Genomic DNA, 15668 nt, shown 5'->3' on the forward strand with positions numbered 1-15668 from the left:
GTACCTCTTCACCCACATCCTCGCCAACACGTATTGTTGTCTGTATTCTTGATGATTGTCATTGTGACAGGAGTGAGATGAAATCTTAGTATAGTTTTGATTTTCATTTCCCTAGTTGCCAGAGATATTGACCACTTTTTCATATATTTTTTGATCAATTATATTTCTTCTTCCGTGAAGTGTCTCTTCAGTTCCTTAGCCCATTTATTGATTAGGTTATTTGTTTTTTGGGTGTTAAGTTTTTTGAGTTCTTTATATATTCTAGAGATTAATACTTTTATTGGAAGTGCATTTGGTAAAGATTTTTTCTCCCAATCTGTAGGCTCTCTTCTCACATTATTGTTTTCTTTACTGAGAAGAAGCTTTTTAATTTGAATCCATCTCATTTATTGATCCTTGATTTTACTTCTTGCACTTTAGGGGCCTTGTTAAGGAAGTCAGATCCTAGGCTGACATGGTGAAGATTTGGGCCTGTTTTTTCTTCTCTTAGGTGCAGGGTCTTGTTCTAGTGCCTAAGTCTTTGATCCACTTTGAGTTAATTCTTGTGCAAGATGAGAGATAGAGGTTTAATTTTATTTTGCTACATATGGATTTCCAGTTTTGCCAGCACCATTTGTTGAATAGGCTATCTTTTCTCCAGTGAAGTTTTTTGGCCACTTTGTCTAGTATGAAATAAATGCATTTATGTAGGTTTGTCTCTGTGTCCTCTATTCTGTACCATTGGTCTACTCGTCTATTTTGGTGCTAATGCTGGTTTTGTTACTATAGCTCTATAGTATAGTTTAAGGTCTGGTATTGTGATGCCTTCTGCTTCATTTTTCTTGCTAAGGATTGCTTTGGCTATTCTGAGTCTCTTATTTTTTCAAATAAATTTCATGATAGCATTTTCTATTTTTATGCAGAATGTCATTGGGATTTTAAAAGGAATTGCATTAAATCAGTATAACATTTTTGTTAGTATGGCTATTTTGACAATATTAATCTTGCCTATCCAGGAGCATGGAAGATATTTCCATCTTCTGAGGTTTTCTTCAATTTCTTTCTTTAGTGTTCCGTAGTTTTCATTGTAGAGGTCTTTCACCTCTTTTGTTAGATTGATTCCTAGGTTTTTTTTTTTTTGAGGCTATTGTGAATGGTGTAGTTTCCCAAATTTCTCTTTCAGTGGATTCATTATTGATGTATAGGAATGCGTCTGATTTATGGGTGTTGATTTTATATCCTGCTACTTTGCTGAATTCATTTATTAGTTCTACAAGTTTTCTGTTGGAAATTTTTGGGTCTTCTATATATAGAATCATATCATCATCAAATAGTGATAGTTTGAGTTCTTCTTTACCTATTTGTATCCCTTTTAATTTCTTTCTTTTCTCTAATTGCTCTGGCTAGAGTTTCAAGTGTGATGATGAATCCTTGCCTTGTTTCAGTTTTTAAGAGGAAAGTTTTGAATTTTTCTCCATTTAGCATGATGTTGGCTTTGGTTTAGCCTGTATAGCTTTTACAATGTTGAAGTATGTTCCTACTATCCCTAGTTTTTCTAGTGTTTTAAACATGGAGGTGTGCTGTATTTTGTCAAATGCTTTTTCTTCATCTATTAAGATGATCATATGATTCTTATCCTTAAGTCTATTAATATGATTAAGCTTATTGATTTCTGTATGTTGAACCAACTCTGCATTCTTGGAATGAACCCCACTTGATCATGACACTATCTTTTAAATATGTTTGTGAACTTGTTTTGTCAGAATTGTATTGAGAATTTTTGTGTCTATGTTCATCAGGTATAATGGTCTGAAGTTTTCTTTAATGTGTCTTTTTCTGGTTTTGGTCTCAGGGGATATTAGCCTCATAGAACATGTTTGAAAGGGTTCCCTCCTTTTCTATTTCATGGAATACTTTGAGGAATATTGGTGTTAATTCTTCTTTGAAAGTTTTGTAGAATTTGGCTGAGAATCCATCTGGTCCTGGCCTTTTCTTGATTAATAGACTTTTGATGGAGTTTTCTATTTAATTACTTGAAATTGATCTGTTTAAATAGTTTATGACCTCCTCATTCAGTTTGGGTAGGTCATATGTCTCTAGAAATTTGTCAATTTATTTGATATTTTCTATTTTGTTGGAATATAGATTTTCAAAATAGTTTCTTGTTATCTTCTGTATTTCAGACATGTCCGTTGTGATATTTTCTTCTTCCTCTTGTATTTTAGTAATTTGAGTTTTCTCTCTTTTTCTCTTCATTAGCATGACCAGGATTTTATCTATTTTATTTCTTTTTTTAAAGAACCAATTTTTTGTTTTGACAGTTTTTTCAATTGTTTGTTTTGATTTCAACTCTGATTTTAATTATTTCCTATCTTCTATAGCATTTGATCTTAATTTGTGCTTCTTTTTCTAGGGCTTTGAGATGTAGTGTGAGGTCATTTATTTGTTGCCCTTTTCTTTTAATGAATGTGCTCGGTGCAATAAACTGTCCTCTTAGTATTACCTTCAAATGTTCCAGAGATATTGATATGTTTTATTAGAGTTCTCATTTACCTCTAGGAATTTTAAAATTTCATCCTTGATTTCTTCTATTATCATTCATCTTTCAATGGTGTATCATTTAGTCTCCATTTGATAGAGTTAACTTCTATTTTTTACTTTATCATTGATTTATAATTTCATTCCATTGTGATAATATAGAATGCAGGGTATTATGTCTGGTTTTTGTTTGTTTGTTTGTTTGTTTGTTGTTGTTGTTTTTGTTTTTGATTTACTAAGAGTTGCCTTGTGACATAAGATATGTCCTATTTTAGAGAAGGAGCCATGTGCTGCTGAGAAGAAAGTAAATTTGCTCATTGATGGATGAAATAGTCTATATATGTCTGTTAAGTCTAAATTATTGATTATATTATTTAGTTCAATAGTTTTTTTTATTTAGTTTTTGTTTGGAAGATCTGTCCAGTAGTGAGAGAGGTGCGTTAAAGTCACCCAGTATTATTGTGTTGGGATCTATTTGATTCTTGAAATTGAGAAGGGTTTGTTTGATGTACATAGATGTTCCATTTTGGGGGGCATAAATATTCATAATTATTATGTCCTGCTTATATATATACTTCCCTTAAGAAGTATGAAATTTCCTCCTTTGTCTCTTCTGGTTAACTTTGGTTTGAAGTCTACTTTATCTGAGATGAGGATGGCGGCCTCCTGCTTCTTTATACAATCCATATGCGTGATAAGTTTTCTCCTATCCTTTCACCTTCAGCCTGTGGATGTCTTTGCCCATGAGGTGAGTCTCTTGAAGACAGCACATTGTTATGTCTCATCTTTAATCCAATCTGCAAGTCTATGCCTTTTGATTGATGACTTTAGGTCATTAACATTCAAGGTTATTATTGAGATATGATTTGTATTCCCTGTCATTTTGACTTATTTCTGGTTTTTAATTTGACTTAGTGTTTCTCATTTGGTTAAATATCCCTTTAGTGTAGATCCTCCCTTTGCTGGTTTTCACTTTTTTATTTACTTCATCCTCATGGAATATTTTGTTTAGAATTTTTTATAGTGTAGGCTTTCTAGTTGTGAATTTGTTTAATTTTTTTTTATTGTGGAAGGTTTTAATTTCATCTTCAAATCTGAAACTTAATTTTGCTGGATATATAATTCTTGATTGACATCCATTTTCTTTCAGAGCTTGAAATATATTATTCTAGGACCTCCTAGCTTTGAGGGTCTGGGTTGAGAAATCCATGGAGATCCAATTGGTTTCCCCATAAGTAATTTGATTTTTTTTCTCTCATAGCCTTTAAGATTTTATCTTTATTCTCTGTGTTAGTCACTCTCATTATAATGTGTCTTGGTGTGGGTCTGCTGTCCTTTTGTACATTTGGGGTCCTGTAAGCCTCAAATATAAATTTGATTTTGCAATCCATTCTTTAGGTTTGAGAAATTTTCTGCTATTTTATCACTGAAAAGATTGTGCATTCCTTTGGTTTGTATCTCTGCTCCTTCATCTATTCTGAAATCTCTTAAATTTGGTCTTTTCATGTTATCCTATAATTCTTGGATGTTCTGTTCATGGTTTCTTACCACCATCTCCTCCACATGGTCAACTCTACTTTCAAGATCACGTATTTTGTCTTCATTGTCTGAGGGGCCTCGCAGCAAACCTGCAACTTTCAAAGTAAAACCAGACACTGTGGTCACAAGGGCACAGGCACCAAGTGGCACTCACTGTTCTTGAGGACCATGAGGGAGCCCTGGGGATGACAGTTGCTTCCTCTTGCTCCTGCTGTTTCCATTATCTCTATTCACACTGCCTCCCCTCAGTTGAGAAGCAACTTCGGGTTGATGTGGAATTTTGTACCAAGAGATTGACCTTTAAGTCAGGCTCTGCTGCTTTGGAATTAGAGGCTTGTCTCTTTGGGACTGTGGAACTGGGGTCAGTTATTCACCTGTCCAGGCCTATTCTACTTCATGAGTTTGCATCATGATTCCAACCTTCCCAGGAACTGGAGAGACCCACAGCCTTGACGATGGAAGCCAGAGTCACAGAGAGAGTTGGAGTCCACTCCCATCACTTTTCCTACTGCTCCGTGCTGTCACCTGTTTGCACATTGACTGTGTGTCCTGATGAAGGTGATCTCTCCATGACGGACTGCAGCCTATTTGACTGGCGTTATGTCCTGCTTCTCCGTACCAGACACATTCACTTTAGCTGTGCACTGACTTCCGATCTTCCTGCACTTTGTGTCTTTACTCTGTGGCTTTCGCTGGGATGGTCCTGGTGCCTGAAAGACAGCCCTCCCTGCCTTCCTCACCTTCCAGCTCAACGGTGGCATCGTCTCTCTCAGGGGGCCATTCCCACCCCATGCACTCACCACCCTCAGCCCCCTGAGGCTGCTCCAACGCCACACTTACCATGGTGCACAGCGAGGATGTGTTCGTGTCCGTTCTTCCTCCAGCTTGAGTGGACGCCCTGCCAGGCAGGGTCTGTATTTATTAACCTGTGGAACTCAAGTGCTCAGCATGGTGATGAGCACACAGGAAGCACCCAATAAAGAGCAATTAGGATGCTGATGATAAATTAAATGGAACGGCCCTGCTCACTTACAGCAGGGTGTAAAGATAACTGATCATAATGCTGATGATATGTGAACAGTCCTCTCAGGTCAAACAGTTTAATAGCAACAACTTATATATTCATGCAAAGTGCACATAGGTATGAAGGGAATTTGTAAGATGGTTATGAATTATTCATCATCAATATGTCAACTTGTGTAATTACTAATTAGCTACAATTTTTAAAGTTCTAAGTCAGTCAAAATCTCTTGATGATTATAGGGAGTGACCAATTTATTTAAAAAAATGTATTCACTCTAGCATATCAATGGAAGGCTTTATCTGGCACTCCTATGGATAATAATCACAATAAGAAGATAGATTGCAAGTTCATTGTCCTTTATGGATAGCAAGAACCATCTGGCTCACTCTTTCTTGCCTTTGGGGGGCAGCTAAGTTTCCTGTCCAATTGCAGAAGCAAGTCCTTATTCATAGTGAGTAGAAAATCCTAAACTTGACCTCTTGAACCTAGGTAAAAGCTCTAATTCCAAGTTCACTGAATACTGCTTTTCACACACAAATGGAAGGTTTTTTTTTTTTTTTTTGTTTAAGAAATGAACCTTGCAGTGGCTTGGGAATAAACTGATCAAACAACATATTTTAGTTGCTGTTTAAAACAAACTTTTATAAGCAGACAGGAAAGGGCAATATTTAGGAACCAGAAATGAAGACAATGAGCAGCTCAGATTGAGGTCTGGTTTTCAGGCACATGGTTTGTGTTCACCTCTGAGCCACCGTAGAACTGAGTCCTCTGGGGGCATTGGTTGAATCAAGTGATTTTCAGGATCTTACTTTTAATCCATGAATTCCTTTCTCAGACAACTTCCTATACAGACCACAGCATCTCAATCTGCCAGGGACAGGAGAGCACTGCTGGAGAGAAACCCACCCACTCTGACCCTCCTGGATGCTTGTGGCACCCCATGATTTCCCCAAACATGGAGTGCCTACCACTGGTCTATTTCCACCCTCTACTTGATGTGGACTTTCTCCTGTGTGACTCCATCCCCTAGCACCACAGGCCGGTGTGGGGGACACCTTTGCAGCTGTCTTTCTCTACAGAGGATGCTGAGTGATGTCAGTAACCTACCTCGCCATCAAAGGAGGTGGGACGTGCTTCTGGCTGTCGGGGGCACTGAGAAACAATGCATTCTTGTCCAGAACTGAGTGCAGATCAGGTCTTTTATGTGGATAAAAACAAGTTGGACATCATCAGCTGCATCTTTGGACCAGGGGCACCTGGACATGGAACCTTAGTTTTCCCTACTCCCGTACATTAGTGCTGGACCATATAGCCTCTCTTGCAGAAGACCTCCTGCACCAGGCCTACCAGGCTGAGGAAGCCGCCTCTGTGGGGGACAGGGAGAGCACAGGGTCTTATCCAGAACTCTCCATTTTCTCAGTACATGGGCAGAGAGAAGCCAAGATTATTAAGCTGAATTAGAAGTAGAGAATTAAGAATGGGGAACTGGCGTTCTCACCCCACTCCTGCCCTCCCACAGCCTCCAATGGCTGCAGCGGTGCTGGGTAAGACCTGTGCAGGGATCCATTCCTCAGGAGCACTAGAAAGCTGAGGGAGCCTCTCCGCTGCACAGAGACCTCGTGTTTTTAAAGTATTGGCACGGGAGGAGCTGAGAAGGTGAAGAGCATCCTCACCCTGACTTCCACCAGGGGCACCATGTGCAACAGCTGTATATAGAGACACAGGACCAGGCTACTTCTCCATGGCCTGAGATCCCTGGTGATGGCTCAACCGCCATTTGTAGGATCCCTGGGGAGAGGAGCTATGAGAGGGCAGAGGGAAGGACATCTGTTCAGTCCTCTCTTGGTGCCTGCAGTGGAGTCCTTGCAGGACCTCACCCAACACAGACATTGAAATCCAAGGATGTTCAAGTTCCTTCTGTAAAGTGAAACAACCCTTGCTTATAATCTGCATGTCACACCTTCCTGTACACTTTAAATCATCTTTAGGTTACTTGTAATACCTAATACAATGTAAGTGCTCTATGAATAGTGGTTATACTGTGTTACTTAGTGAATAAGGACAAGAAAAAAAATCTGTACCTGTTCAGTCCTGATGAGGATATTTTAGTATTTTGGACTCGTGGTTAGGGGAACACACAGAAGTAGAACCCACAGGCAGGGGGGCAGGCTACGCATACAGAGTGGGGCAGATGCCTGGGGCAGCCCATGAGCCAACACAGGGCAGGTGCCTGCCTTCCCCACCTCATGCCCACCACACAGCCCTGGCCTGGCAACTCTTGCCCTCAGCTCTGTGAGTTGTCATCAAGGGGATAGAACAGCGATTCCAAATCAAATTGTACTCATAGAAAAAATCATTTGTGATTTTTATATTTTAAATTTTGATTCCTATTTTTAACTTATAGTTCTTCTCATGCCTGGGACACAGAGTTGAGCAATTACTGAACAAGACCTCAGCGGTTTGTGTTTGAAGAGCAGGTACTAAAGGCTGGGAAGGGAAGTGAGTTCCCAGGTCACAGCTAGCTGGCAGCAAGCTGAGGCTAGTTATCACAGGGTTTACTCTCTTGCTCCCTAAAGGAGCTGCTTTCCTTTCTAATGGGTCCTGACCTGAGTTAGAAACTCAACTCTATCGCTTCCTAGATGTGTGGACACAGGCAACGTATTTACACTATGTGAAGGTAGTGCAAAGACGAAGGTCAGAGTTCAGACTGAGAGTGTGCAAGCTTCCGGTGCCTTGAGTGGCCTCTTGCCAAGAGACCTGAAAACAAGTATGTACCACCCTGAGGTTCAGTTTCCTACTCCACAATTTGGGTGCAAATAATCAGACTTATTTCACAGGGGCAGCATGAGAACTAAGCACTTAAACCATGCCTGCCATTCAACAGGGTCAAATCACAAATGCCAATTTTTATTGTTTTTATGATCCAGATTATTTTGTTTTCTTATCAGTACAAATGGGATAATAGTTTAAAGACACTGAACCACCAAGATGAATAACACAAAGACAAAACATAGTACCAGGCAACAGCAGCCACATAAGGAATGGTAGCGATAGTAATAGTGCTCTAGATATTGAGGTCTGACAGTGCTTACATTTCTTTTTCAAATAAATATCTAGAATACTAAAAATCAATTCTATTTATGCATTCTCTCATAATTTTAACATAAAATGTATTTATATTTCTTGACAAAAGATATATCTTGCTTTTATGGGCAAGTTTGAATTATTTTATGAATTATAGCCATTCATCAGATGCCAAGTAAAACAAAGATTGCATTATATATTCTGTATGAACAAGTGTATAAACATAAGTGTCTACAGAATGATTGTAGTGGTAATCTTGGAAATCCCAATCCAGATCCCAAATAGTATGAAAGCCCACATATCTGAAATAGGAAGAGGCAAGGATAAGGTGGCCTTCAATGTGCATATGTCGGTCCAGTCTGCAGCATTCTAGTTGCAGTGACCTGTAGGACAATGCTATATTTGTCCCTGCACTTTGTCTACCTCTGTGCATTCAGTGACTGCCTATGCACTAGATGTTTCAGGTTCACAGACAAGCAGCACGCTGCACCTACCCTGCAGGTGTTCAGGCTGCAAGGAGAGAGTCTGGATAGTTGGTCTGATGAGGCATGCATGAGGTGTCACAGAGTAGGGGTGGCTGTACAAGTGCCCAGAGATGACATCTGCTCTGAGTCTCAGTGGTGCACAGGAAGTAATTCCAAAAGACTGACTGAGGGCCTTTGAGGCAGAAGCAGCACAGGAGAAATGCACCTAAAGATCTGGAGAGAAGTGGAGGCAGCATCCAAATGTGGAAACGTGGCTGGAGTTTAGGGTGCAGAGGCCTCAAATGCCACACCCAGGAATCTGGAATTGTCTTGTCAGTGGTGAGTGATGGTGTAAATCGGCTTGCATGGACTGAGGCACCAGACCATTGGAGACCAGAACTGTGAGGCCCATGGGAAGGACGTTTTGAATAATTCAATAATGCAATATATATAGTTGTGAAGACAACTCACTCTGGGGTGAGTGAGGAGAATATCAAATGTGAAATCCCAGACTTGATAGCAGATTCTTGAGGTGACAAAGTCAGGAGCCCAAGAGAACTCCCTGGCTCTAAGGTGTTAGGAAATGGGATCCGTAAGTGAAGGCCAGAGGGAAGTGAGATCAGGTCAAGAGGACACAATAATCTCCTTTAAGAAGGTTTTGTGGCAAATAGGCAAGCTATTCAATCAGAAGTTTGGAATTTAGAGATCTGGAGACCAGGGCAGGGATTGGACTTAAAGATGAAGTGTTGAGAGGTTCATGTATAAAGAAAGAGTCCACATCAAACTTAGCTATGCTCAATTTGTATATACTCTGGTAGAGAAAGAAAAAGAAATAAAAACTAAAGGTTCTTAATTAGCACTTAGTACATACTTAAGTATATATCAAACACTATCCTAAGCACTTAACTCCGTTGTTATCCTAACTTTCCATGTTGAAACTGGTGCTGTAAGGGGTTGGCTCAGTCACAGGGTGGTTGAAGGGCAGATCCGTCAGCAGGGTACTCACCTATTGCACTCCAGGTTCTGTATTCAAATGGAACCACACCCCTGCAGAGCTCCTACTGGACATCTGTTGAGTTAAGATGCAGCTACAAGGTTTTTGGTGGGTCACTGTTGATTCTTATGCTGCACCACCCAAAGACATGTTGAGAGAGGCCATCAATGTGCATATCCTTGACGCCCAAACATGCCTTTCCATTTGTTCCCACTCTCCATTAGAACATTGCATCAGTCAGCATTTTTCCAGAATGGTTTCATTTATTCTTTAACAGCAGCTATGATGGTCCCCTCTTTACAGATGGTGTATCTGCAGGGCAGGGATAGGATGAACTGCCCAAAGCCACGTTGGTAGGAAGAAGCAAAGCAAGAACTCAAACATGAGTTTTAGTCCCCAAACTAAAACAATGTTGGCTGGAGCCGGTGCTGCAGACTCGATGCTTTACTCCAATCAGACAAGTCTTTTCCCACTTACCCTTGTCTTAGTTCACCCTCAGGAAGGGAGAGACACTCCCTTGGTGTGCCCCAGTGTGGGCTGGGATCCGACAAGAGCCCTCTCCTGTGAGTTCATGTGCAGCCTCATGGTATGTGTGGCCTGCTGGAGTCCTGTTTCATTATTTAGGGTTTTTATCCCAGACTCTGAAAAGTAGGTTGCTAGAGTTCTTTCTCTGTGCCAGGGAGATTGTGCAAGGATTTTCAATCCGATTCTAACAGGCGCTCATTGGCTTTTCCACACTGACACGGGCTCTGCAGGCCTGGAGGGCTGGCTAATGGGATTTTCTGTGATATATTACTCACTTTCCAAAAGTCATGCTGGTGAGCAGTTTATGGAAAATGGAGGTCTCTCTTTTCTTTCTTTCTCCTTTTTCTTTTTTGTCTGATATAACAATCTTTACCCATATATTTTTCAGGTTCTCTCTTTGGATTATCATTTTGACATTTATTACTTCAATAATCATACGAAATCAGCTTTATGAAGATTCCCTAAAGTACTCTTTGTATCTTTCTGGAAACATTCATTGAGATCCCCCCTCCTCTCCTTTCCTTTTTTGGTATCAGGGATTCAATTTATGGTCTCCTACACTCTACATCTAGGCAAGTGCTTTACCACTGAGCTGCACCCTTAGTCCTTTTCATTTCATTTGGAGTCCTTTTATTTTTGCTAAGTTGCTGCAGCTGGTTTCAAACTTGCAGTCCTTCTGCTTCAGCCTCCTGAGTAGCTGGGATTATAGCCACAGGGTCTAGCTTTAAATGTGAAATTTAATAACAGGCTTCCTAGCTTCCTTGCCTTCTTCACTGGGGTCTGAAGCACTTTAAAAACAAGGTCATGGTGATAAGAAAATGGAGTTATGAGTAGAAGGCAGGACAGAAAACAGGATTCCCAGGGCTGCCTGAAGCCGACTAACTGGGGACGCGTGACCGCGGGTGTGGTGCCTTCATAAGGCCCTTTCTGCAGTCCCGTCTGCTTAGTCACAGCTAATGGAGACACGGCAGGACTTAAATTAATGCCTCTGTCAAAGCAAGCAGACCTTTGTGGAGCATCTGTTCTCTGCCAGGCGCGGTTTTCAGAGGCGTGTGCTGCATGCTGAGGGAGGACTGCCCGGCTTTGGCACCTGAGCTTCCAGGATCATTTCTGCAGCTGCCAAGAAGAGGAACCAGCGCTAACCTTTCAGCTCTCTGAGCCAGTCTTTCCATCCAGGAAGTGGAAACAGGTGTTCCAAGTGCTTTACTGTTCCATAGGATCAGAGGGAACCTGAGACCTGTTAAGAGATTAAAAAAAACAAAAGGACTGAGAAATGAAGGAGCATTTCCTAACTCGTGCGTATATCTGTGTGTGAATGTGGAATATGCGTACACATTGTGAGAACACGCACGCAAAAACAGAGGTACACATGGGTATGGAAGAGTTCTGGAAGATCCACAAGAAATCATTGCACTTGAGAATGGGGCACTTTACTTTGTGTTGTGTTTTCTTTGGTGACGCTGAGTTTTTCTCTTTAAACAGCTACGTTCTATTTTGAAAAGCAACATTAGTGCTGGTGGAAGCACTGACAGTGCTCGTTGCAGGTTGGTGATGGAACTGTCCATATGGTCTATGAACAGTGGTTTCCTTTCTGCTCTGCAGGCCTGGGGACTCTCATGAGCTCCCTCTTCTGTGCAAGCTCTGCTGGACTTTCCACAGCTGCACTGGCTTCTCTGTATTTTGATCTTAGCACAATAGGAAAGAAGGGAAATGGCAGTGTGTGCATCAGCCTGAGTTCTGGGGGACTCAGACATTCCAGGGGCTGAATTTTCTGGTTGTGAAATGAGCACGTCCTTTGACTGCAAGCCTTGTTGAATGTCTCTCTTAAATTCAAATCAAAAGGGACCTGGAATCTTTATAATCCAGAGCTAGGACTCAGAACTGAGGACACTGAGGCCCTGAGGAGAAGAGGTGGCACCGAGGGTGTCTCCAGCAGACATGGGTGGGTGTGCCACCCAGAACCTTCCCTGGGCTGCAGGCACCCCTCCTCACACTGCCAGGAAGCTGGGGGCCAAGAGCAATCAGCTGAGGGTGTGGAGTGCCTGTCTAGAGACAGCTGCTCACATCCGCCCTGGGTCGCCCTCACCCAGTGCTGGTCAATGGCTGGGTCCAAAGACATGGTCCGTGCTGTGAGGCCAGGTCTCTCTGCAAGTCCAGAGCCCGAGCGATCAGTGAGGCCTCTGTGAGGCCTCCAAGAGAGTGCGGTGCCATGCTCCACCTGTGCACTTCCCTCCCTCACATTTAGTGCCCCTGAAAGCACACCCAGTGACCTCTCTGTCTTAGAACCAGGTGATGACATTCCTGAGATTTTTATCTGGTCTGATGCCTATTGCCTGGCAGCCCATGTTACCCAGTCATCAAGACAGTGGGGACCAAGTGTGTCATTCGTCCCATCATTGCCTGCTCACCACTGGGAGCTCAGATGAAGTGCGGATGGCCGTTGGCCTCCTCAGACCTGTTCTGTCCCCACTGGGCCAGTTATGCCCTCTCAGGTGGCAGCAAGGGAAAAGGAGAAAAACTGGGGCACGAGGCTGCCAGAGTCACCCACCATGTAGACCAAGGCTCAGAGCCAGGAGAGTAGACCCACCAATTGCCCAGCTGTTCAACAGGACACAGAGACATTGACTCCCCCCACCCTGGCCATGTGGGCAATAGAGGGACAGCAGGTCCCTACTCCACCATCTTCCAGCCCTCTGTCCAGTAGCTTCCCTTCTCCCCATCTGAGCACTTCCCCGTGGAACTCCTTTCTCTGCTCTCAGAACACATCTCTCCAACATTGACCTCAGGATGTCCTTGTCTCTTGGGTTGACAAGAAAGTCAAAGTTGTCCCAGAGGCTCAGGAGGCTGAGGCAGGAAGATCACAAGTTCAAAGCTAGCCTCAGCAAAAGCAAGATGCTAAGCAACTCAGTGAGACCCTGTCTCTAAATAAATTTTTTAAAAAGGAGGGTGCTGGGGATGAGGTCAGTGGTCAAGTGCCCCTGAGTTCAATCCCTGGTATCAAAGGAAAAAAAAAAGAGTCAAAATTGTCCCATTTCTTCCTTTTTGTCACGTCTAGGTCTCCAAGTTCTTTGTGGATGTAAGCATCATTTTCTCATTTGACAAAACACTTTGTAATTCTATCAGTATAATCTGTTCCATGTCCACCAACTAAATATGTAACACAGAACACCTGACACGCATGCCCACATCCAGAGCTCTCCAAGGGGCGTGTTCCACACAGGTTAGGCAACTCCTCAGCACCTCACTCTTCTTACAAGACAGTTTCCCTCCTTTTAAGCACTAGCTGCTACTCCTCCGACTGCCACAAGGGTTGTTCAAATTCTTTTTATCACTCTGTGCCAATAGGCCTGCCTACCTTTGTCCCTGCCTCTTCTTAGTGTGGACCCTGGCACAGTCAGTGGAAGGGGACCTTAAGTGGGCCCCACTCAGTTTTACAAGCCTGCCATGTCATGGCATCTTTGCCATCACCATCATCATCAACATTGTCACCAGTCACCTTTTTCATTAATCATCACCATCATCAACACAATGTCACCATTACCACCACCATTGCCAGCATCATTCACCATCATCACAATCATCAACACCACCACCATCATCTCCTTCAAAATTATCATCACCACCTTCAGCAATCACCACCATCATCATCAACACATATCACCATCAACACCTCCACCCTCATCACCATCAACGCCATCAACATCATTATCACCATCACCATTAGCATCACCATCATTACCATCTTCATCATTCAACACCATCATCGTCAACACCATGTCACCATCAACACCTCCACCATCATCACCATCACATGATCATCACCATCATCATCTTCAGAAATCACCACCATCATCAACACCATATCACCATCAATGCCTCCACCATCATCACCATCACATTATCATCACCATCTTCAACAATCACCACTATATAATCATCAATACCACCACCATCATCACCATCAACACCATTATTACCATCACCATTATTATCACCACCATCATCATCAACACCATATCACCATCACGACCACCATTATCACCATCATCACCACCACCACCACAATCATCATCATCATTATCATTATTATTATTATTATTATCATTTTAATTTGAACATGGCAAAACAAGAGTATTTTGGATTTCATTATTTTTCCCATATGGAGGGACAAAGAAGACATGGGAACTCAGGTCTCTCTCTTCCACACAGTCCTTGATGGTTGACACAGCAGGTGGAGGGGAGGAGCCCTGTGCTACTAGCCCAGGCATGACATTCCTAGCTTTGTTTCTGTTCCACCCACAGGGAAGCTTCTATGTCCCCTCAGAGAACTGCATGCAGCATGCCCACAAGTGGCACCGTGACCTGTGTCTCCTGCTCCTACAAGCCTACCGGGGCCTCCGCCTCTACTTCCTACTCATCATGAGGGACATCCCAGAGCTGCCGCACATGGAGCTGGGTAAGGAAAAAGCCCAGAAGCTAATGTTGCCCCTTGGTCACTGGGCTGGAGATAGGGTGTCATGCTTTGCTAAGTGTCATGGTGACATCTGTTGTTCAGGGAGGGTTAGTGTACCCCCACCTCATTCTAGGAGGCAGAATTCAAAGGGCAATGTGTAAGTCTAGATGTTAGTGCTAAGAGTATGCTCATCCACTCATTCACTTATCCACCAAACACAGAACATGTAGTCATACCTGCCTGGTACATTATGTTATGCTGCCTTCTAGGGGAGAATGTGGGTTTAGAGTCTTTCCTTAACTATGCAGTCATTACAGAATTGCAGCTTCAGAGTGGAAAACAATCCTAATAAAGAGCTACATGTCCATAGTAAAGAATGATATGCACAGCCGCAACACCCATTCATGTTTGTATACATAAATATTAAATACTTATAATTAATCTGGATGATTACAGAAACCTACTAGTGTCTATCAGATTTAGCTGTCTTGAAACAAATAGATTCTTGCACATGGATTTTCTGAAGGTTAGACATCATAGAGATTATTAAGCCTAAATCCCTCTTGATTGACAGATGATGGCACAGAGTGGTAGAAGGGGCAGGGTGGCACAGCCCTATGTGTGACAGAACCATGGCAAGGCTCGGAGTCCCTGTACTGACCTCTGGGAGGTCCTATGTCATCCTCAGTTACAGTAGGGCTTGTATTGCAGTTCTGTTCATAGGTCTCTAGAGCAGCGTCTGAGTCCTTAACTTGAAATTCAGGGTTAACACCTGTTCTAGTGTCAGAGACCTTAACTTCCCCATCTACACCCCTGGAAATCAACTGCTACAAAAACCACGGCAGAGGTGGTGTCCACGTCTTACCCAGTGTCCATCATGGCAATGAACACATGGTGTAATGATGTATTTGCATGTTTCCATTCCCTAGCAGTCTTGAGATCTTTGAGAGCAGTCTCTCCTCAGATCCCTTATCCACTCCCCCCGACACTGGGCCTGAAGGAGAACGTATGGAGTTGTGGAATTAGGATTGAATGCCGAAGCCTCTTGCCATCCATCACTATCAGCTC

The 15668-nt window shown here is 42.5% G+C and overlaps 1 protein-coding gene across 1 annotated transcript in view; it reads left to right on the forward strand.

Moving 5' to 3' along the window:
- Positions 1-15668, forward strand: part of Fam135b (family with sequence similarity 135 member B) — a 190307-nt gene that overhangs the window by 129412 nt on the left and 45227 nt on the right. Inside the window, exon 7 of the mRNA XM_026407742.2 lies at positions 14450-14603. Within this exon, the coding sequence (XP_026263527.2) occupies positions 14450-14603 (154 nt within the window). The remainder of the gene's footprint in view (positions 1-14449; positions 14604-15668) is intronic.

Source organism: Urocitellus parryii, chromosome 7 (assembly GCF_045843805.1).
Source record: "Urocitellus parryii isolate mUroPar1 chromosome 7, mUroPar1.hap1, whole genome shotgun sequence".
Taxonomy (NCBI): Eukaryota; Metazoa; Chordata; class Mammalia; order Rodentia; family Sciuridae; genus Urocitellus; species Urocitellus parryii.